The sequence below is a fragment of the Wickerhamomyces ciferrii genome, contig 00049 (genome assembly GCF_000313485.1).
Source record: "Wickerhamomyces ciferrii WGS project CAIF00000000 data, strain NRRL Y-1031 F-60-10, contig 00049, whole genome shotgun sequence".
Taxonomy (NCBI): Eukaryota; Fungi; Ascomycota; class Saccharomycetes; order Phaffomycetales; family Wickerhamomycetaceae; genus Hansenula; species Hansenula ciferrii.
This window is the reverse complement of record NW_011887691.1, coordinates 85,356-106,590: the sequence shown is the minus strand read 5'-3', so window position 1 is coordinate 106,590 and position 21,235 is coordinate 85,356. Positions and strand designations below refer to the sequence as shown.

General features: G+C 31.5%; 9 protein-coding genes across 9 annotated transcripts; 3 read left to right on the top strand and 6 right to left on the bottom strand.

Moving 5' to 3' along the window:
• Positions 1–985: 985 nt before the first annotated feature.
• Positions 986–2,731, bottom strand: BN7_2152 (Internalin-I; the record flags this gene model as incomplete). Its single annotated transcript, XM_011277210.1, has 1 exon — positions 986–2,731. The coding sequence occupies one exon, from the start codon at positions 2,729–2,731 to the stop codon at positions 986–988; it is 1,746 nt and encodes a 581-aa protein (XP_011275512.1).
• A 516-nt stretch (positions 2,732–3,247) lies between these two features.
• Positions 3,248–4,682, bottom strand: UIP4 (Uip4p; the record flags this gene model as incomplete). Its single annotated transcript, XM_011277209.1, has 2 exons — positions 3,248–4,380; positions 4,457–4,682. 2 exons carry the CDS (start codon positions 4,680–4,682, stop codon positions 3,248–3,250), a joined length of 1,359 nt encoding a protein of 452 aa, XP_011275511.1.
• A 481-nt stretch (positions 4,683–5,163) lies between these two features.
• Positions 5,164–9,267, top strand: BN7_2150 (uncharacterized protein; the record flags this gene model as incomplete). Its single annotated transcript, XM_011277208.1, has 1 exon — positions 5,164–9,267. The coding sequence occupies one exon, from the start codon at positions 5,164–5,166 to the stop codon at positions 9,265–9,267; it is 4,104 nt and encodes a 1,367-aa protein (XP_011275510.1).
• Positions 9,268–10,034: 767 nt separating this feature from the next.
• MRN1 (Mrn1p) lies at positions 10,035–11,891 on the bottom strand (the record flags this gene model as incomplete). Its single annotated transcript, XM_011277207.1, has 1 exon — positions 10,035–11,891. One exon carries the CDS (start codon positions 11,889–11,891, stop codon positions 10,035–10,037), a length of 1,857 nt encoding a protein of 618 aa, XP_011275509.1.
• Positions 11,892–13,266: 1,375 nt separating this feature from the next.
• Positions 13,267–14,739, bottom strand: BN7_2148 (Halomucin; the record flags this gene model as incomplete). Its single annotated transcript, XM_011277206.1, has 2 exons — positions 13,267–14,537; positions 14,652–14,739. 2 exons carry the CDS (start codon positions 14,737–14,739, stop codon positions 13,267–13,269), a joined length of 1,359 nt encoding a protein of 452 aa, XP_011275508.1.
• Positions 14,740–14,915: 176 nt separating this feature from the next.
• Positions 14,916–16,781, top strand: LSG1 (ribosome biogenesis GTPase LSG1; the record flags this gene model as incomplete). Its single annotated transcript, XM_011277205.1, has 1 exon — positions 14,916–16,781. The coding sequence occupies one exon, from the start codon at positions 14,916–14,918 to the stop codon at positions 16,779–16,781; it is 1,866 nt and encodes a 621-aa protein (XP_011275507.1).
• A 300-nt stretch (positions 16,782–17,081) lies between these two features.
• Positions 17,082–18,245, bottom strand: TIF5 (translation initiation factor eIF5; the record flags this gene model as incomplete). Its single annotated transcript, XM_011277204.1, has 1 exon — positions 17,082–18,245. The coding sequence occupies one exon, from the start codon at positions 18,243–18,245 to the stop codon at positions 17,082–17,084; it is 1,164 nt and encodes a 387-aa protein (XP_011275506.1).
• A 723-nt stretch (positions 18,246–18,968) lies between these two features.
• Positions 18,969–19,838, top strand: EMC2 (Emc2p; the record flags this gene model as incomplete). The annotated part of the gene is made up of 1 exon (XM_011277203.1): positions 18,969–19,838. The coding sequence occupies one exon, from the start codon at positions 18,969–18,971 to the stop codon at positions 19,836–19,838; it is 870 nt and encodes a 289-aa protein (XP_011275505.1).
• A 57-nt stretch (positions 19,839–19,895) lies between these two features.
• TIP41 (Tip41p) lies at positions 19,896–21,116 on the bottom strand (the record flags this gene model as incomplete). Its single annotated transcript, XM_011277202.1, has 1 exon — positions 19,896–21,116. One exon carries the CDS (start codon positions 21,114–21,116, stop codon positions 19,896–19,898), a length of 1,221 nt encoding a protein of 406 aa, XP_011275504.1.
• Positions 21,117–21,235: the final 119 nt, after the last annotated feature.

Below are 21,235 nucleotides of genomic sequence, written 5' to 3'. Positions count from 1 at the left end.
GAATTTCTAACGATAACGGTTAACCCCTTTTTGGTTAAAGCTATCAACTAATAGGAAAATATTGATAGATCAATATATCATAGATCACTAGTTTCAGTAATCCCCTTAAAAATCGTTGATGACCAATACCATACTATCCCAGCAGTATCAATGTAACGGCTTTCAATCAGCTGATCAATTGATTTTTTCTGACACCGATCAATGTGCTGAATGATATTGAGGCCGCTCACGGTCAGACTTCAGTGCAGTATAACTGATAAGCTGCATCGCAGCGTCCCAAAGTAGCCCATTTTTTTTTTGAAGATAAAGAGTGGAACGAATTCGATCAGTAAACATGTGACTCGACGCTGGGTGTATGGTGTAAACAGTGATTGATCAATAATATATGACCAATAGTCAGCATCCTTCAGTTCATCTATTCGACACCCAGGTGCCAGGTAAGCAAGAATACATAAAATTTAGAACCATGTATATGATGATTGATAAGTTTTAACCATAATAGCTACTTATGGTCGACCAAGCAAAAAAAAATTACGTAATAAATTACTAAGATTTCGCTCTAGACACAGCAATTCAGAGGTGTTCATAAAATGTTGCTTCGCCCCCTTAGCTTAGTGGTAGAGCGTTGCACTTGTAATGCAAAGGTCGCTAGTTCAATTCTGGCAGGAGGCATATAGGCCCTATTTCGGGCATAAATTTTTTTATATACATCATATATAAATTAGTGCAATCATTAATAACTGATTGATTAATTGTTTTTTTGGGTACTCTTAATCACGTCTAGTGAGATCTATAATTTAATTCAATAACCAGATCCATGTGACTCCGTAATTCGCACATACACGCAGGTTAAAAACAGTATATCATCTACATGAAAAGTGATATTTGATTTATGGAAATGAAGAAGCACGTATCATCATTATTAATTAAATTATGGATTATGTGAGCATAGAAAATAAGACACCAGAGGCTAGAGCTAATATAATTATAAAAAGGTTTTGATCAACATATTTTCATAAGATGGTGGATGCTCTGAATCTGAATATTCTTTAGCTTTGTGAAATCTTAAATCAATGTTGAAAGTTCTAGAGAAATCAGGAACTTTTCTCAAGTCTATCAGGTACATATAGTTTTCTCTATTAAACCACGAGTCTCCAAAATTGTCACGGTATCTAGTTCTTTCAGTTTCCCTTTTAGAACTACTGAACATGATGACCTCTAGGGATATTAGCTCTTGTGTGTTTACAATCTCCACAAACGAATCAAGCAAAACCAAGACCTTCAAAGACGGCATTTTTAGCTTGGGTAGCTCTGTAATTTCTGGTTTGTTCAACGATAGGTCTAGAAATTCCAAACTGGGAAATGTCTTTTTTGATAGGTAGTCCAGATTATCAGAAAGTGTATCAATGATTTTCATTTTTTTGAGTTTTTTCACGTTGTAAAAGTCATTGAATAAATCAGTAATTACATCCTGTGTCATATTGGATGCATCAAGGACAAATGATTCACATCTAGAAACCAAATCGGGTATATCACCAAATGTACCTTCATCAGAAAGCATAGAATCAATGTTTAGCAACCTCATGCTTTCCTTATAAGTATTTCCAAAGATTTGACCAATTCTTAACGATCTAATTTCTAGCGTTTCCAAACTTGAAAAGTCATTATTGAGAATAATCAGTCGAAACGGATGATTTATCTTTTCCTTTCCCCTTTGAAAGTCCAAGTCTTCGTTTATAATGAGCGCTTTTAATTCAGGAAATGAGCTATCTGTGATTTTCCCCAAGTCACATTGTTTCAATATAAGACGCTTCAACTTAGGGAAAGAAACTTTATTCAAATTGAAGTTTCCTCTTCTGCTATAACACGCATATAGATTCAAAATTTCTAGATTTTTGAAAATACAGCCATCGCATCTCCTGAAAAAGTCATAACCCTCAACCACTTTGAGTGTTTTCAAATTCTGAACACTTTTTTTATAAACAACATTTTTTTGATTCATTAAAAGTTCGGATAATGATCCAATTGAAGCATCATCAATTTCAAGCCCAGCTGGATACTCTAAAAACTTGTACCTTTTGGTTAATGGATAACTTTCAAATACCCAATTACCTATGATTTTAGCTAATCCTGGATCCAAAATAAGTTGTGATTGTCCATATAGTAGCACTTCCATTTTTAGCTCTTCTGCAAATCTCCAAGGAAAGAAGTTTCTGGAATATGAAAGCTCTGGCAGTCCAGTAGATTTAATAAATAATGAACATTCAATATGTTCAGATTTCAAATAATCAAGTATTCTGTGAAGTGTTTCTGCAGTATTATAGTCATTTACCTCCATTTCAATGAACACATGTCTATAATCACAATATTTGAAGGCCTTTCCGTGCTTTTTGATATTCCTGACAAAATCATTGAATTTTTTAAATGTGTGGTTTTCCTCTTCTTGATCTAACGGTATCCTAAACAATTGGCAACTTGAAGGTACATTTGTCTGGACAAAGTAAACAGGGTCTAAGCATATTCTAAATCTCTCAAATTCTCTGAGAACTCTGTAAGCCCAGTAGTCAAGTGGTCCAGCATATTTGAATATTAGACTCACGATTTCAAAAGGTAAATTGAATACTCTTGCCCATGTTTGTCTTTTGGATTGAACTTCTTTATTGGGTACTGGCTTTTTGACGACAGGATATTTTCTAGGGCGCCCCACTGGTAGTTTTCTCTTTCGAGGCATATTTTGAGGGTGGTATGACGACTGGTGCTGAACAAATCACCTATGAGGTTTATCAACTATATGGTTGGATAGTTTGGTTGAATTATGACAATGATATCTTATTTAAAAGAGAGTGGTTAATTCTCAAAGGTTAATTATATTATAATTAACGCGCATTAGATTACCAAATGTTGCGCTAAACGAAACCGTCTGATCAAGAAATTTAGATTTATACCGAATCAATTATACAAACTACAACTATTAAACAGAGAAAAGAGCTATATAGCTTCAAAACAAAGTTTATATAAAAATTAAGATTAGCAATATTGGGATAGCAATGAGCAGGAATTGGGATATCATCTAAATTAGCTGTTATACCATAAGAATTGAACAAAAAAAGTAAATTGAGCTCGAGCATTGAACAACAAATAATCAAGAAAAAAAGAAAATCAGAGAATTGAATAAAAGAACTGAAAAATAATTGCAATTTAAGGAAGGGATGTTTAATCTTCACATAATCAACAACGAAAAAAGATCTTATTCACCAAACCAACGTCTAAAAAATTGAGTTATGACGTGTAATATAGTTGCAAAAAACCCAATACTATATTCCGGAAATTCTTTACCTTGAGAAGGTGGTTGAGAATCCGTATGTTGAGTAAGCTGAGTTGATGGTCTAGTGTTTTCATTTGAATGAAAAGTTGTGGATGGATTGGAAGTATAGTTGCTTTCCCCACCATTTGGGTCACCATTTATGTTTCTTGTATTTTGAGATGATGATTGTGGTTGAGAATTTGGAACAGTTTCAGTCACTTTTGAATGTTGTGATTTTGCACCTCTACTAATCTCTTTGGCTGATGAAACTTTTGGATCTTTCAATGGTGATTGTGATTCTTCAAATGATTTTGGATTTAAAGGAATTTGTGAAGCTTTTGCAGATGGTGCTTCTTTGGAACTTTCAGACAATTGATCTGGAACCTTTAAAGCTGCAGTGGGAGTAGGGATCTCAGGTCTGGAAACAGGTTGAGGTAATGAAGGCTCATATTTATTAGAAAAATTACCACTTTTAGAAGAAGTTTTAAGTGGTTCTTGAGTTTTACTTGGAACTTCAGGTGCTTGGGCAGGTTCTGGACCAGGGATTGATGACCTTTTGGAGGAAATTGGTTTTTCAGCTTTAGTTGGCTCAGTTAATGTGATAAAATCTTTGGAATCATTGGATGGCTTACCAGAATCTTTGGATTCAGTCTTATTTTCTATAGTTTCTTTAGCTGCAACTGTCTTAATTTCCTTATTGAATGGGGTAGCACCTGAAGGTTTTTCAATATTTTTGTCTCCAGTGATTGAAGTTGCATTATTTGATTTAGAATCTAAATTTGCGGCAGCACTAATACCTGCAACAGCAGAAGCAGCAGCAGCAACAGTGGCATCAGTGATAGTGGCACTGGAATCAGTTTCATTCTTCTTATCATTTAAAGCTGCGTTTGAAACTTGTTGTGCGTTAGTGCTTTGTTTTGAAAGGTTATAAGGGGTTGGATCAGGGGTTTCAGGTTCCAATTCGTTCTCGTGCGAAACTTGGTCCTTGATTTTAGTGATTTGATCAGATGATACTGATTTATTTGAAGTATAATCATAAAGAATGACATTATTCTCATTACCTGATGGATCAAATTCTATTTTGAAAACGTTAGTGTATGAATTTCACAAATGTTTTCTTTTCTTTTAAGGATCAAAACAATATATACTTACCTGAAGGGTAATCCTGATCAACTTGCCAGTTACCATCAACAATGAATTTGAAGCTGTATTTCCCATTGGTAGAGCCATCAATTAATTCATCAACTTTGTATTCAAATCTATGATTTATCTGATTGAATTTCAAACTTTCTTGTTGCCAGTTGGTGAAGTTTCCCGCTATTTTGACATCTTGATTGCTAGAAGCAGAAGGGAAAGTAATAACTGTGAAGGTCGCCATTGTGTGATATAATCAGGATATTCTTACTCTATGAATGACCTTGTAGTGCACTTGTAGAAATCCGTGATACTTAACTGGTCTCAGTGAAGGACAATTTGAAGCTTTGCAAAACAATCACAATGGATTCGACGTGAAAAGTCGTCCTTGAAATATTCGTTCCTTAAAATAAATTGGCTTCTTTGTTATAAGCTGCAGGCGAATCAAGCGCGGATTACATAATTTCCGCGTCAGCGAAGATAATAAATTGTTTGTTTACAAAAGTTTCAATAACTGGGATACCGTTAATTTTTGAATAACAACCGCCAAAGGTTCCACTACATCAAGTGTTTGCACTATTGCCAGAGCTGGCTAGAGATTCATATTCTCGTTGATAATTCACCGTTGTTTTATATTGGTTTGCGAAGACTAGCTCGCTGTTGCTGTTTGTTTGGTATATCAACTTTTATATGCCATCAGAAAAGATTTCTCATAATTCAATATAATGTCCCTTTACAATAACAAAATAAGGTATGACGTGGATGAATCAGGCAAGAGAAAGCCAAAATATATTCAACAGCTGGAGATTTTGGATGAACTACCAGACTATACCAGAAATCCACAAGTTCGTTTCAATGATCTGAAAATTATGATCAAGAGAATGAAAAACATGTCCTCAAGGTCTGCTACACCCTCTTTACCACCACATCTAAGTATCCCACAGTATACATCTAGCTCAATACAGTCACATACAGTACCCAACATAGGATCAGAGCTACAGCCGTCTGTTTCGGTTCCTGGTATCCAAAATTCATTTTTAATCAAACCTAATTTGGTCAATGGAGAAATACGACAAGATCAAAGAGAACCTGCCAGAAAAAGTTCAAGACTATTTGTTAACTCTGATGATTCAGATTACTCTTCAGATGAGTATAAAGAAAATGCTCCAATCAAAAAGGAAACAAACATTTCAAATAATGGAGTTCCAGCAATAATATCACTGGATTCTGAAGATGAACAAGAGATAGAACCAATCAATAGAAAGAGGTTTTCTCAAGTTGATATAACTTCACCACTCAAGACATCAGGATCACAAAAGAGTGATATAAGCTCTAGTCAAAGATCTGGGTCTTTGAAAAGCTCATTCGATTGGTCACCAATAGAGACTAATATTTCTACTTCACCAAAATCAAACAAGAGTTTAGGAAGAGAAAGCTCACAAAATGCAGAAATTTTGAAGAAGAAATACAGAATCATAACACCATCTCAGCCAAAAGTTTCAAAATCTAAGCCATCACCACAAAAACCATCCAACTCTAAAGATGAATATTTGAACAAAGATGAGACCATAAAGCCTGAAGTTAATTCAAAAAATGAGGAAGATGATGTTAGGAACTCAGACGATGAAAATTCTGAGGAAGATGATGAGGATCGAGAAGAAGAAGAAGAAGAAGAAGAACAAGATATAGAGTCCGATGTGAGCTATTCTGGAGGTAATATTGAAGGTGAAGAACCAGTGAGGTCGCGTAGATTACGCAAAAATGGGTATTTGTCTCAAGATGACAGTGATGACAATGATCTGGGCTGGAATATGCGAGACAATAACCAAAGAAAAATTAAAAAGAAAAGCAAGAAGGAGATGATAAGAGAAAGATTAAGGAGGGAAAGATTAAGTCGATCGCCAACCAAGGGATCTGATAGTTTTAACTCTTCTGACTTTTCTTCTGATGATCTTGAATCCAGTGACTCAGATTATTCTGATAAAAACTCTAATAGAGGCCGGGCCAAGTTCAAAAGAAAAGAACAATCGTCCCAAAGATGGAAATACATTTATACGGAAGTCAGTGAAGATGACTTTGTCGTTGATGACGAAGATGAGGTAATATATAGTTCAGGTAATGAAGATACAGAAAAAATATTGGATGCTGATGAACGGAATGCTAAATTAGTTCGCTCAAGAAAAAGAAAAATGTCAAGGTCTGAAGATACTTCACATAAGAAAAGTAGTACTACTAAAAAGAGGAGAAACAGAAGAATTGAAGATGATGAAGGAGACGACAAAGAAGATGATACCGATGATATTGAGAAACCCAATCAAAATACAAAGAGAAAATCAACACCCAAGCAGAAAGTGTCTAACAAAGCTGGTATAAAAGTCATAAAAAATGTACCTCAAAGAATTGTCGTTGGCCAATCATCAGAACCTGGACCTAATTTTAATGAAAAAGGGACAGCACCTGCTTCATCATCAAATGGTCCTTCTAGAAGTCTTAAATATCAAAACAGGCCAGAGACCAAGCAAACTGAAGAAGTGGATTTATCTGATGAAGACGAGGATGATGATCAGAAGCCATCAGAGGAGTTTAAAAAGCTAATGGCCCAGAAGCAAAATCACTTGAACGAAATACCTACCCCGGATACTGAACCTATGTTTTTTTCACCATCAAAAAGGTCCAAACATGTCATATCCGATAGTGACAGTGAGTCTAATCATAGTCTTAATGAAGGCACTACACCTAAAGAGAAAACAACGTTTGATACAAACTCTGAATCTACCAATGAAAACCAACAATTTACAAAAGATTCTAGTGAAGTCCAACCAGAGAATGAAATGAATGATGGCACCGATATATCTGCTCAAAATCCGAAAAATGGTGGTCCTTCTGAGGTTCAAAAGCCAGAGGAAAATTATACCTCAGCCAACGAGCAATTTGATGATTTGTACTCTTCTGATATCAATGATCTGTTTGATGAACCTAAAACCAAAAAGAAACCAAGTTCTGCTGCTAAGAATGTTTCCAATGGATCTAATTCAAAGGGCAAAGGCAGTGGTCAATCATCAAATTCCAATGATCCCAATAAACTGTCTCATCATACCATACCAAATGTTTTCATAAAACCACAAAGACCAAAGCTCAAACATAGACCAAGCTCATCATCTTCATCAAGTAATAATAATGATAATGTTGCTCAAAAGAAGAATTCTCCATCTGACGCCAAAGCAATTGATTCACTTCCACCAGGAGCCTCAAGCACAAATATTCATTCTTCTATAACTGGCCATAAAGATCATATCACTACAGGAATGGGAGTTGCAACAAACAATCAAACGTCAGGTAAACCTAGAAACTTACCAACAACTGGTCTATCTAAAGGAGTCTTTAACAACTCATCACTGCCAATCAGAAACTCTAATGGCTCAAATCCAACTTCATCTTCAACTTCAAATCCTTTATTTACCAGAAAAAATACATCTTCGGCTCCTAGAACTTTATCATCAAACCATTCTGGGACGTTACCGAAGACATCAACTTTTTCAAACAGGACATTTTTGTTTTCAAAACCTCAAACTATTCCACAACTTGGGTCAGCTGTACCAAATGATATACCCAAAGAGAGATATACAACCAGTGCCGATAAAACCAATTCCAAAAGGAAAATTGTGTCTTTCCTAGATCAAGATCCAAAGTTAGAAATGTCCAAAGCAGTAACTATTCATAAACCTTTACCAAGCTCCTCAGAGAAAGGGGCTTTATCCTCCATTCTTAAAAATGCCAAAAAGCCATTTTCAATTACTCATAGATCATCAACAACATCACCGCCACCAACTACAAAAAGTATATCAGATACAAATAAGCCAAATCAATCGTTGTCACCTAAAAATAATGCTACATCAAGTCAAGGAACAACAGACCCAGCTAAACAAACCACACCTGAAGCTGCACCTAAACTTCATGAAAATCGTTTCTCTCATGTTAAAGCAATTGACCTGCCAATAGCAAAGGACAAATCAGTTTCTTTGTCAAGTTCAGATATTTCGAAAAAGGAGAATCCATCTAATTCTTCAATACTTTCCACCACCCCTCAAACGTCCTCGCCATCTTCCAAAAACCCAAAAGAGAAATCCACTTCTTCATCAAATCCTAAAGCCAAACCAGATTCAAAAGTTTCGTCCTTTGATAAAACGGACTCTAAAGCTACTCAAGCTTCTTCCATGATTTATAAAAATAAGGATTCAGTACTGTCTCAGAGCAAAACCAAACCAAACACATCAAGCACTTCTAATGATCAATCGATGATTAAATCTGCTCAAGGACATTTGAAAAGACCACTAGTTCAACAACGTCCTAAATCAGATCCAAAACAAGCCATTCAAAAAGATATCAAAAAATCTTCCATTGAAAAATCTCCTGCTCCAGCCACTTCAAAGTCAAACACTACATCTTCAGCTCCTATAATATCTACTAAAGAAGCTGCTAAGAAACATCCAGCTACAAAGAAAACACAAGATTCTACCCAATCATGTTCAACTCCAAAGATTTCAAAACCTAAAGACAATAAAAGCCTGAAGAAAAATAATGTTCCAATATCAAAACCTAAACCAAGCAATGGAAGTACGCCAAAAAATTCAACGATTTCCAATAAGAATCAAAAGACATCGATGAATCAAGAATCCAATATTAAAGTTAAAAATGAACAACAAAGGCAAGATAAATCTTCACCAGTTTATGCGGAAGTAGAGAGTAATTCAGATGATGATTCTGATAGTGATTCTGATGGTATTGAATTAATTGATGAAGATGCCTTTTTTAAGAGTCTGAAGAGTTGATTAAATCAAGGTTTTACATTTAAGGGTATGAGTATATTGAATTTTAATTTATGAAATGATGATCGATTATGGCCTATTAGAGATTACTGATTCTATAAGTTGCTAATCGATAATATATGATGTATTAATACAGTTTGTCAACTGTTTTGTATTTATAAAGTTAAATCAAGAATTCATACGTAGTCATTGTTAGCCTAATTGAATAAACTTATATTTTCAAGGATACTACTAATAAACCAATCATGATTACAATATTGATATGATATAGATATAAACGTCGTATATATTCATTCAGACCCATGATAATGAATGTTGACAAGTATGACACATCAATATAAACTGGGATATATAAACAAAACTAATTATTTAAATGAAATGGAAACTCAAAATAAAAAACTTGAACAATTAACTCATGATAATATGATCATCTTCTTCTTCTTTTTTCATTGGTAAAAAAAAAAACGTTTCAGATGATTCAGAAGAAACAAATGATTGTATAAAAGTAAAGAAAAGAATGTGTGTTTTTTGTTAATAAATTATATGGATTTAAAAAACTATTATCTTAGAATGAAAACCAAAGAAAAAAAATTATAAACAAATGTAAATGTATGGTGATATTTAATGATTCTAATGTACAAGTTTGAAAACAATTTGAAATTAATATATGGTGGTATCTGATTCTAATGTACAAATTTTTTTTGAAAAAGTTTGATGCTAAATTGGGGGATATTGTAATATGTGGATTGATATTATTTGATTTATTTATTTTATTTTTGATTAACAAATTGACGTGGGATATTACCACATCTATCTTTACCAAAATTAATTTTTAAATTTTTAAAATCTTCATCAATTTTAATTTTATCAATTGCTAAAATTGCATGAGAAATATTTGTAAAATTAACAAAGACACAATTTTTTTCTAGAAGATAATTAATTTGTTCAATTTCACCAAATTCTAAAAATCTTTCTCTTAATTGTTCTTTTGAAAATTTTGGATTATTAACATCAATATTACCAATATAAATATTTCTTGAAGCACCAGAACTAACTGCAAGGGTTAAAGCATTTGATAATGGACCAGAATGTTTACCCCAGCCAATTTTAATTCTTTTATTATGTATAGTTAAACCATGTAATTGTGACATTGCAAAAAATTGAGCAGCAGCAATTGGATCAATAAATGTAATAAAACAAACATGACGATCTTGTAAATATTTAACATTTTGTAAAAGACCACCTCTAACAACATTACAAATTTCTTCAATTTTAATATCTTTTGGTAAATTACCTAAATAAACGGTTCTATTACCTAAATTATTTGCACCACCTGCAGTAGTTGCAATGGCAGCTGCAGCGGCAGATTGTTGTAATAAAGTTGATGAAATGAATTCTCTATCAGCATTTGTGACTAAATGTTCCATACCTGGTGCTAAGCCTAAATATTGAGCAGCATTATGTTGTTGAGTTTTAGTAATAAATGCACATCTATCTTTACCATAAAAGATTTTTTTATCAGCATAAAATTCATTTTTTAAACTTAAGTTTGTAACAACTTTAATAGCACTTAAAATTGAACAAAAATGAATGAATGCAACACCTTTATCAGCAAGAATTTTAATTGTATCAATTTGACCATATTCATTTAAATCATTGATTAATTGTTCTTCAGTTATAGTTTTTGGTAAATTACCAATATAAACATTTCTTGTTGCACCATCTCTTTGAATTGAATTTAAAACAACAGAACTTAAAGGAACATTTTTACCCCAACCAATTTTAATATCATTATCTTTAATTGTAAGTCTTTTCAAAATAGCATCTGAATGGAATAATAAAGCACTCGATTTATCTAAAAATGAAATGAATGCACACATTTTATCTGAAAGTAAACGAACATTTTCAATAATACCACTTCTAACATGATCTAATAATTCTTTTGGTGTAATATCACTTGGAACATTACCTAAATAAACAGTTCTACTTGGTGCTACATCAACATTTTGAGCTAAAGGATGACCTTGTAAAGCAGCAGTTGCAGGGTTTGAACCTAAAGGATTTTGATAATCACCATTTGCACCAGCACCATTATTTGACTCACCACTAAATTGTGATTGTAAATTACCATTTGAATCATTAAATTGACCATCCATATAAAATTCACCTTGATCTATATTTCCACTACTTGAAAGACCCATACCATTGACACCAATTGGTGCACCATTAGGACCACTAGATTGTGCTGAGCCACCGTTAATATTATTTGGATATCCATTGTAACCATTGATTCCATTTGGACCTAATTGACCTGAAGAAATTCCACCGGTATTATCATTAAATGCAATATGATTTGGAATTTGATTATATGAATCATAATCTTGGTAAGATTGACCACCTGGAACACCAACTGGAGCACCATTGATACCATTAGAAATGATTTGATAACCTGGAGCACCACCATTAGCATTTAAATATTCTAAATTTTCAGAATCTGCATATTGATGATAATCTTGAGGTTGAAATCTTGCAAATTGATTATTAACATGAGGTGAATTGACAACTAAATGTTGAGCGACTAGAGGGGTATATGGTAAGTCATAAGGAGTATATTGAACAGATTGCATGATTGAATATGACTGAAAATAATTGATAATCTATATTTTTTCTTTTTGATGTAATAATTTAATATTATAGCTGTATCGCGCGGGACGTAAAGATTTTTTTAGATCTAAAAAATTTAAGTTGGAGAATGAAAGAAAATGAAAATTAATTGTAAGCTTTTTGAAATGAACTGAAAAGTGATTGGAAATTGAAATGAACTGAATGAGAAATTGAATGTGATTTCTTTGAATTCTGTGAATATTCTCTGTGTTTTTTTTGAGTTGTTTTCCCTTTGCTTTTAAGATTCAACTGTTATTTTTTCTTTAATTGAAAGAGGCTGTTAACAAAAGACAAAAAAAAATGAAGCGAATTAACGAAGCGAAGTGTGTGATTTGTGAGAATGTGGATTGTTGTTGAGGAGGATGGGCTGCAGAGCGCTTTGGTGTGAAAGAGTGCCTGTGTGTGTGTTTGTAGGGAGTTTTGATTAAAGCGAAAGAAAGTGTTTAGCTGTTGAAGTTGTTTTTAAGTAAAAGATTGAATCAAACAATCAGCGCTAAATCTCAAATTTATTTTGAATTTTAAAACGTTGTAATTTTTTTTTTGAACTGAACAAATTTTCGCTTTTCAGAAGGTGGTTGGTGCACGCAGATCTCACTAAATTTAAAACAGTCCTTTGAGAGAATGAATAGACCTAGGCAGACAGGCAGAAGGAGAAGGAATACTAGGGCTATGTCAATTGAGAAGGGTTGTGTACTAGCTTACCACGGTGTGTTATGATAGATCCAGTTATGTGTTCCTAAAGGTCTGTTCCAAGTTCCATCGGGAATCCACAAATTGTGTCTTCGAGAATGTGTCGATCTAATTTTCACACTGCCCTTGATTTTTTTAACTTCTGGTGGCCTCTGCAAGGGGGAGTTTGATCTAGACAGAACAGAATTAGCTGGAGCCTGGAGCATGGAGGGTGGGCTGGAGGATTAGCTGGACAAGGGATAGGGAACAGGGAACAAGGTGTTCACTATCTCTGCCTACAGGACAGCCTACTTAGGCAGAACGGTCTAAATTAGCCAGGGGTAAATGGTAAATCGGTTCCCAAATTCGATTATTGACTACATATGACAAATTGGGGTTATAAACTTATCGTTAATTGAGCACATTAAAAAGGCATTATCTAGACTTGGAAATATTAGTCACAGGCACACTACCATCTAAAAGTTAGCTATAACTTGTCATCTTGTATGATATATCATGTCTAAAGTCTGAATGTGCTTTAAATCTTGAATCATTGGATCTTGTTCTTGATTCATAAAATCTGTTTCATTGTCAGACATATTGACAATAACATCTTCTGTCGCATCAATCTAGTTGTACTTTGTAGTAAGCCAGTATGATACATCATAATCACTCATCATCATCTGATTCTGTATCAGTTACTGTTCCATTATCTTCTTCTGTATCATTATTCATTTCAACATCTTTATCATCATCATTGACTTCATCATCTTCTGTTGCATCTTCTTCAGTCTCCGTATCATCATTATCTTCTTTTGGTTTTTCATTATCTTGATCATCATCATCATCATCATCATCTTTATTATCATCCTCTTCTTTATCATTCTTAAACTTGAAATGAATAGATTTTTCAGATTTTGCTTTACTAGCTTTGGGTATTTCCGCTACTTCTGAAGATTCTTCCTTTTTAATCTTTGTATAATCATCTGATTGATCTTCAGCTTTAACGTCTGGTCCACTACCTTTAATATTATTCTCTTCTTTAACTTGATGCTCCTCCTTTTGATCCTCATCATTTGAATCTGGTATAAATTCATCACCATCTTCATCTTTTTCTTCTTCCTTTTTAGTATTCCTATTTCTTAAATTTAATTTTTTGACAGGTTTTGAAGTTTGTGGATTCTTTTTATATCTTTTCGTCTTTGGTTTATTAATTATTTCTTCTTCTTTAGCTAAATCATCTTTAATTGTTTTTATAGCAATTACATTAAAATCATCAGCTTCATCTTGAATTTTACCTTCTAAAAGTTTTTGATAATGATCTTTCTTTTCATTCAACAATCTTGTCATAACTTTCAAAGTATATGTATCTTTCCTTTTGGAATCATCAACTAATTGCTTTTTGAATTTGATTATTTGTTCATTTTGTTTTATTAAATCTTGATTTTTTTCTTGTTCTTTCAATCTAGCCTGTTGTCTACTTTTACTAGTATCACTCATAATTTTACACCATTGGAAAAGACAATCAGCATATGAAAAATCATCACCAGGATTAAAATGATCAATTTTAACAGTACCTAATGTCTTATTTATTGATCCCGAAATCTTTGTTTTCAATTCAAGTTCAATCGCACTATTCCCATCATCATTTTGAATTTTTTTACCAATAAATTCAATTGAATCATTTAATTTAATGGGGATTGATTCAAATAAAGCTTGTAAGAATAAATTATACCATTCAGAATCATTTTGATTCTTACCATCACCATTACCTTCATTAATCTTCTTTTTGTTCAATGTAGCCCTGAAACTTTCAATACCATCTGTTATTTTGACATCTAATTCAACACCATTTTCTTTGTTCAAAATTTCATCAATTGAATCTTCTTTAGCTTCAATATGTATAAATATATTTTCAGGATCATCTTCTTCTCTTGATTCTTCAACATTGTTAATATCCAAAAATAAGTACTAATAATGACCATCCATACTCACTTGAATCAAGATCAATCATCTGTACAAGCACAACCATCTCACTAAACTTCACCAAATACTCCACCAAACTTGTTGATTATTCAATTGAAATTCAAATTTGGTGTCATATTCAATTATCCATATACGTCTTAAATTAACCGCGCTCATACTTAATATTTCAACGACCGGGTCACCTCATCGCATCTGATTACATAACCACCCGCGAATTATATTTTGATAAGTGAAAAAAAATTATTGTGTATAAACAAAACTCTCTTTGTATTTATAATGGCAAATAATTTGAATTCTTTTAGTTAATTAATTAAAGATATATTACTATTAAGATGGGTTTCCATGAAGCACCAAAGAAATTCAAGGTCCCAAAAGGGCCAAAACCAATCCCTCATAAGAATAAAAACACTATTGGGTTAGGTAGATCAATTGCTAATGTTAGAGCTAAAGAAAATAGAGTGGAATATTTACCTGATGGTGAAATGAGATTTACTACTGATAAACATGAAGATAGTTGGGTTAAATTAAGATCTGTTACACAAGAAAATGCATTAGATGAATTTTTAAATACTGCTGAATTAGCTGATACTGATTTCACTGCTGATAAAAATAATCAAGTTACAATTATTAAAGTTGATCCTTCAAAAAATCCATATTTATTAACAAATGATGAAGAAAAGAAAAAAAGTGCATTACATGATGCTAATGAAAATAGTTTAAAAGTTCCAAGAAGACCAAAATGGGATGAATCTATGACAAGATTTCAATTAGATAGACAAGAAAAAGAAGCATTTTTAGAATGGAGAAGAGATCTTGCTAGATTACAAGAAAATAACGATTTACTTTTAACTCCTTTTGAAAGAAATTTAGAAGTTTGGAGACAATTATGGAGAGTTGTAGAAAGATCAGATTTAGTTGTACAAATTGTTGATGCAAGAAATCCATTAATTTTTAGATCACCAGATTTAGCAAATTATGTTACAGAAGTTGATTCAAGAAAGAAAAATTTATTATTAGTTAATAAAGCTGATTTATTAACTCCAAAGCAAAGACGTGCATGGGCTTCTCATTTTAAAAGAAATAATATCAATTTTACATTTTTCAGTGCTTATGAAGCTAATCAATTATTAGAACAACAAGAACAACCTGATTATAAACCTGAAATAACACAAAGTGTACCAGATTTAGATGATGCTACAAGAATCATTGGTATAGAAGAATTAGAAGAATTATTCATGAGAGAAGCTCCAGAACCTTTAACCATCCCACCAAATGGTAAAGAACCAATATTACAAATTGGTTTAGTTGGTTATCCAAATGTTGGTAAATCTTCTACAATTAATGCACTTATTGGATCTAAAAAAGTTTCAGTTTCATCAACTCCAGGTAAAACTAAACATTTTCAAACTATTCATTTATCTGATCAAGTTTTACTTTGTGATTGTCCTGGTTTAGTTTTCCCAAATTTTGCATATACAAATGGTGAATTAGTTTGTTGTGGTGTTTTACCAATTGATCAATTAAGAGAATATACTGGTCCATCTCAATTAGTTGCTCAAAGAATTCCAAAATATTTCTTAGAAGCTGTTTATGGTATTGCTATACCTACAAAATCTGAAAATGATGGTGGTGATGGTACTCCAACTTCTCAAGAATTATTAACTGCTTATGCTAGAGCTAGAGGTTATATGACTCAAGGTTTTGGTAGTGCAGATGAACCAAGAGCTGCTAGATATATTTTAAAAGATTATGTTAATGGTAAATTACCTTATGTTCATCCACCTCCAAATTCTGATAATACACCATTAACTCATGAAGAAAAATTGGAATTTAATAAAGAATTATATACATTAGATTCTTTAACAGAAAATAGAAGAGAACAAATTTTAAATGCTGTTAATTCAAAAGGTTTAAAAAATTTCAATTTAGCTGAAGATTTATCAAAATTATCATTTTCTTCTCATATTGGAGGTGATGATAATAAAGAATCAAGAACTGCAAATTATGGTGGTAAACAAGCTGCAATTTTCAATGCAACTGATGATTTAGATCGTGAATTTTTCAATATGAATAGTGTTAAAGGTAATATGTCAACACCTTTCCATAAACTTGCAAATGGTGGTTCAAATAAAAAACATAATAAAGGTAATAAAAAAGATAAAAAAAAACAACAGAAGAAAGCTGTTAATGGTTATTAATTGACCACATCTTTATATTCTGTTTTTTTTTTAAATAAATCATCATTCTGCATGCTTTTCTCTCTTCATGATCATATATACTGTTATATAATACATTTGTTTGGTTTTCTTTCTCATTATATTTTACATTGGCCATGGTTTTTTTGTTTGGTTTTACACTTAAAGGGGTTTCATAAATTTAATGTATGTTATATATAAGTCATTTATTACATCGTAGATTAAGTTTTATTCTAGAAATCAAAAATTGTATTAAATATATATAGCTAATTATTTATATGAGATTTTATTGTTGAACTAAATCTAATCACTTTCTTCATCACTTGATTCTTCATCAGCTTGATTTAACCATTCAATGAAAGGTTTAGCAGCTTTTTTAACTTTTTTAGAAATTTCTTTTGAAACATATTTTTTTGAAACTTTTGAACCCCAATCTTTAATAGTTTCTTCATCAACAATATCATTTTCATAAACTTGTAATAAAATTTTAGAAATTTGTGATAATAATTCTGGTTTATCTTTACCTAAAAATCTTTCTAATCCACCTAAGAAAGCTTTTTCATGTTTTGGTGTAGTGATGATTTTGGTTAATAAACCTTTATGTTGAGCAATTTGTTGAACAATTTCTTCATCAAATAAAGTTTGAGCTAAAACTTGAACAGTATTAACATCTTCATGAATTTCTAATTCAAGAGCTTTTTTATAAATTTCAACATCATTTGGTAATTCATCTTTATCTTCACCAAATTCTAATAACCATTCACCAAATTGATCAAAAGCGGAATCACCACCATTTTCCAAATTTAAAGCTTCTAATTCTAAAGCTCTTTTACGAACAGCTTCTTCTGAAACATCAACTGCCCAATCATCATCATCAATTGGTTGAGCAGTTGGTAAAGCTGAAGCTTCAGCATTAATTTTTCTAGTTAAAGCATCATCATCTGAATTTTCACCTTCATCTTCTTTTGGTTCAGTGGTTTTTTTATTACCAGAAGCAATATCAGAAATTGACATACCACCACCAACAACATTAGCAGAAGCAGTAGCAGATTTTTTCTTTTTACCAGAACCTTTAGCAGATTCAGGTGGATTTTTTTCAATATATGTTGCTAATTTAGAACGTGGATCAATTGAAGTTCTTTGACCACAAGCTTTACAATCTCTAATTAAATTACCATCTTTTGTAATAATAATAACAGTTTCTGGATTTTTACAAGAACCACACAAGACAAATTTATTAATGAATCCATCTAAAGAATCTTGCAATTTTGGTTGATCATGAACACCATTAACTAAATAACGATCAGTTGATTCATTAATAGAAGTTTGAGCACCTAATTCAAAACCAAAATATTTAATTAAATATGATGGTGGTCTACCTAAAGCACGAGCAACTTCACTTAAATTAGGAATTGCAGTTTTAATACCATTACCACGACCTTCAACTTTAGCTTGGATAGGAGGCATTTTATAACGATAAAATGGATCGGTATTTTCACGACAAATATTGATGAATGACATATTGATTTATTTTTTTCTTTATTTCTTTCTTTCTTAATTTAATTAGGATCGATTCCTTATATTATGACACAATAATGATATTAAATTATTGGGTAATGCTTGAAATGAGTTTGTTTCAAAAATTTTGACAAAAAAATAATTCATAAAGATGCTTTCTCAAATGGTAAAGCTTATTGAACTAATTCTTTTGATTTTTAAATATTATATTAAATGAGGCAATGGAAATGACAACTTGTACTCCGAATTTAATAGAATTGAAATACAAATGATATTATTTATAGCCTAAATCAAAGATTTTGAATAAAGTTGATATATCTGACTTTGATAAATATAGATTAAGATTCAATTGTAACCAATTTCCTAATTAAAATCTCCAAATATTGATGATTCAAAAAGTATCGTAATCTTTTTTTAGTTATAAGCATCATCTTTTGAAAAGTTTTCGATCTTTTTTTGTGAAAAACGAGTTCCGACTTTGAAATTTCATGAAGCGTGATTTTCACGTAAATTTTGAATTCCGACTTAGATTTCAAGATTTAATTTATACTTACTTATACGGGAAATCAAAATATCAAATATCAACTTGATCTATTTAGAATCACTTTAATTGAACTTCAACTGTTTATTCAATCATATCCAGATTAATATTGAAATTACCACAATCACAAGATGTCAGCTGAGGAAAAATTATTATCAATTCATAAATATGGATTATATACAACATTTACACCAGAACAAATATCATCAACATATTTATTATTAATAAATTATCTTAGATCAAATATAAATTCAATAGATTCTATAAAATATTATGATTTATTAGAATTACAATTCTATTTATCATTATTATCAAATAAAGATCATGAAGCTAAAACTTGTCTAGATAGAATTATGGATAAATTTGGTGATGGTGATAGTCAAAGAACTGCTATATTAAAAGCTACATATCTTGAAGCTACTGCGGGTGAAAAAGTTGCAATTGAATATTTAAGTAAAAGAAAATCAGATGAATTAGTTTGTCTTAAGAAGAGAATCGCATTGGGGAAATCTAAAGCTACAAAGCAAGATTATATTAAATCTTTAATTGGATATTTAAATGTATCACCACTTGATACCGAAGTATGGTTTGAACTAAGTGAAACTTATGTTGATATTGGACATTATGAAAAAGCTGTTTTTGCATTACAAGAAATTTTATTAGTTTTCCCATTTGCTTATAATATATTTGCACGTATCGGAGAATTAGAAAATATTATATATAAAAAAAATGGAGATTTAGAAAAATTAGAATCAAGTTTAAAACATTTTTTAAGAAGTATTGAATTATCATCAAATTTTATTAGAGGTTGGTCAGGAATTTTAATCACCACTGGGGAATTTAAGAAATTGAATAATCAAAAACCATTAAAAAATGTTAAAATTGATTATGAATCTTTATTCAAGTTGAGTAATTCAAGATTACAAAAAATTATATCAACGAAGGGAACAAATAAAGAAGATTTATTTGCAGGTGAAAGAATTATTTCAACATTTACATGAAATTTAATTAATCCAGGTGTACATTACTTAATATATATTTATATATACTATAATTCATCACAATTTAGCACTATCAACAACAACTTTAACAACTGGTAATTTTGAAGCAATCCAATTTTGATCTCTAAGGAAAGACCTTGGATCACCAGCTAATGGACTAACTTTCCTTATTATATCTTGATATGAAGCTTCTTGTTCTTTATATTCTCTTATAATTAAATTTTCATTAAAATCAATATAAATTCTTGTATCTCTAATTCTAAATATAACATTATCAACTCTTAAGAAAAATCTTGTTAATAATAATAATCTTTCTGGCATAACTCTAATTTTACAACTTAGGATACTTATACCATTATCACCTAATTCATCTTCATATAAAACCATATCATCGAAAAATAAAATTGGATCAGGTTTTTTCAATTTATCTAATGGAATTTGAAATTCAGAATTTTCAATTAATTTAATTGAATCATTTGTAAAAGAACCTTTATAATTTGTTGTATAAGTCCAATCAAATGGTTTAACAATTCCTTTGATATCATTAGTCCCAGTTTCTCTTGTACTAAACCATTCTTTTGAATAAGAAACTTGAATTAAATTTTCACCCGTAGTATCAACTAATGATAAAGCATCTGGAGTATTAAAACTTATATTAAAATTTTTCAATTGATTCTTAATTTCAATTTTATTATGACCAAAAATCATTTCCGGGACAGGTATACCTAATCTTGATTCTTCCATATCAATTTCTTCAGCATTTAAAATTGGTTTTTTAGTTGTATAAATTTCCCAATCATTAATTGAAATTGATGGAGTTTCTACAAGTGGGAATGAAGCAACTGGTGAAGGTATAATAACTCTACCGCAATGAGCACATTGTGGATTGGTACATTGTGATTTATCATGATTTTTAGCAGGAACTTGAATCTCAGGTTTTGTAAATGTTGATGATGTTGATGGTAATTGAGTACCTGTAGTTTCCACAGGAGGTTCAATTGCATTAAAATCAAATGGTTGTCTTTTGATAATATTTGAAGCATTGGGTATATAATTTGGATTTGTTGCCACTGAGGAAGGAGGTTGTCTAGCTCTTGCAGTACTGGCAAACATTTCTCTTGCAGCATTTATATGAACAGTATTGATTCCACCTGGAGTTCTTGAACTGATTGTACCATTTGATGCCAATGCTACTGTTGGTGATTGTGTTGGAGCCCTGTCTGTTGGTTTCTTTGAGGATGGTTTATTCTGAGGAACAGTGAACTTGTCCTGGCTCATTGTGCTTTTGTTGATGTGATTGTTGATGTTGTTGATGGTTGATTTGATGAGTTTTCGTATTGATTTATTTTTCGTTTTTTGCACCTTTTAATTTTATCAAACGATATTTTTGACAGATG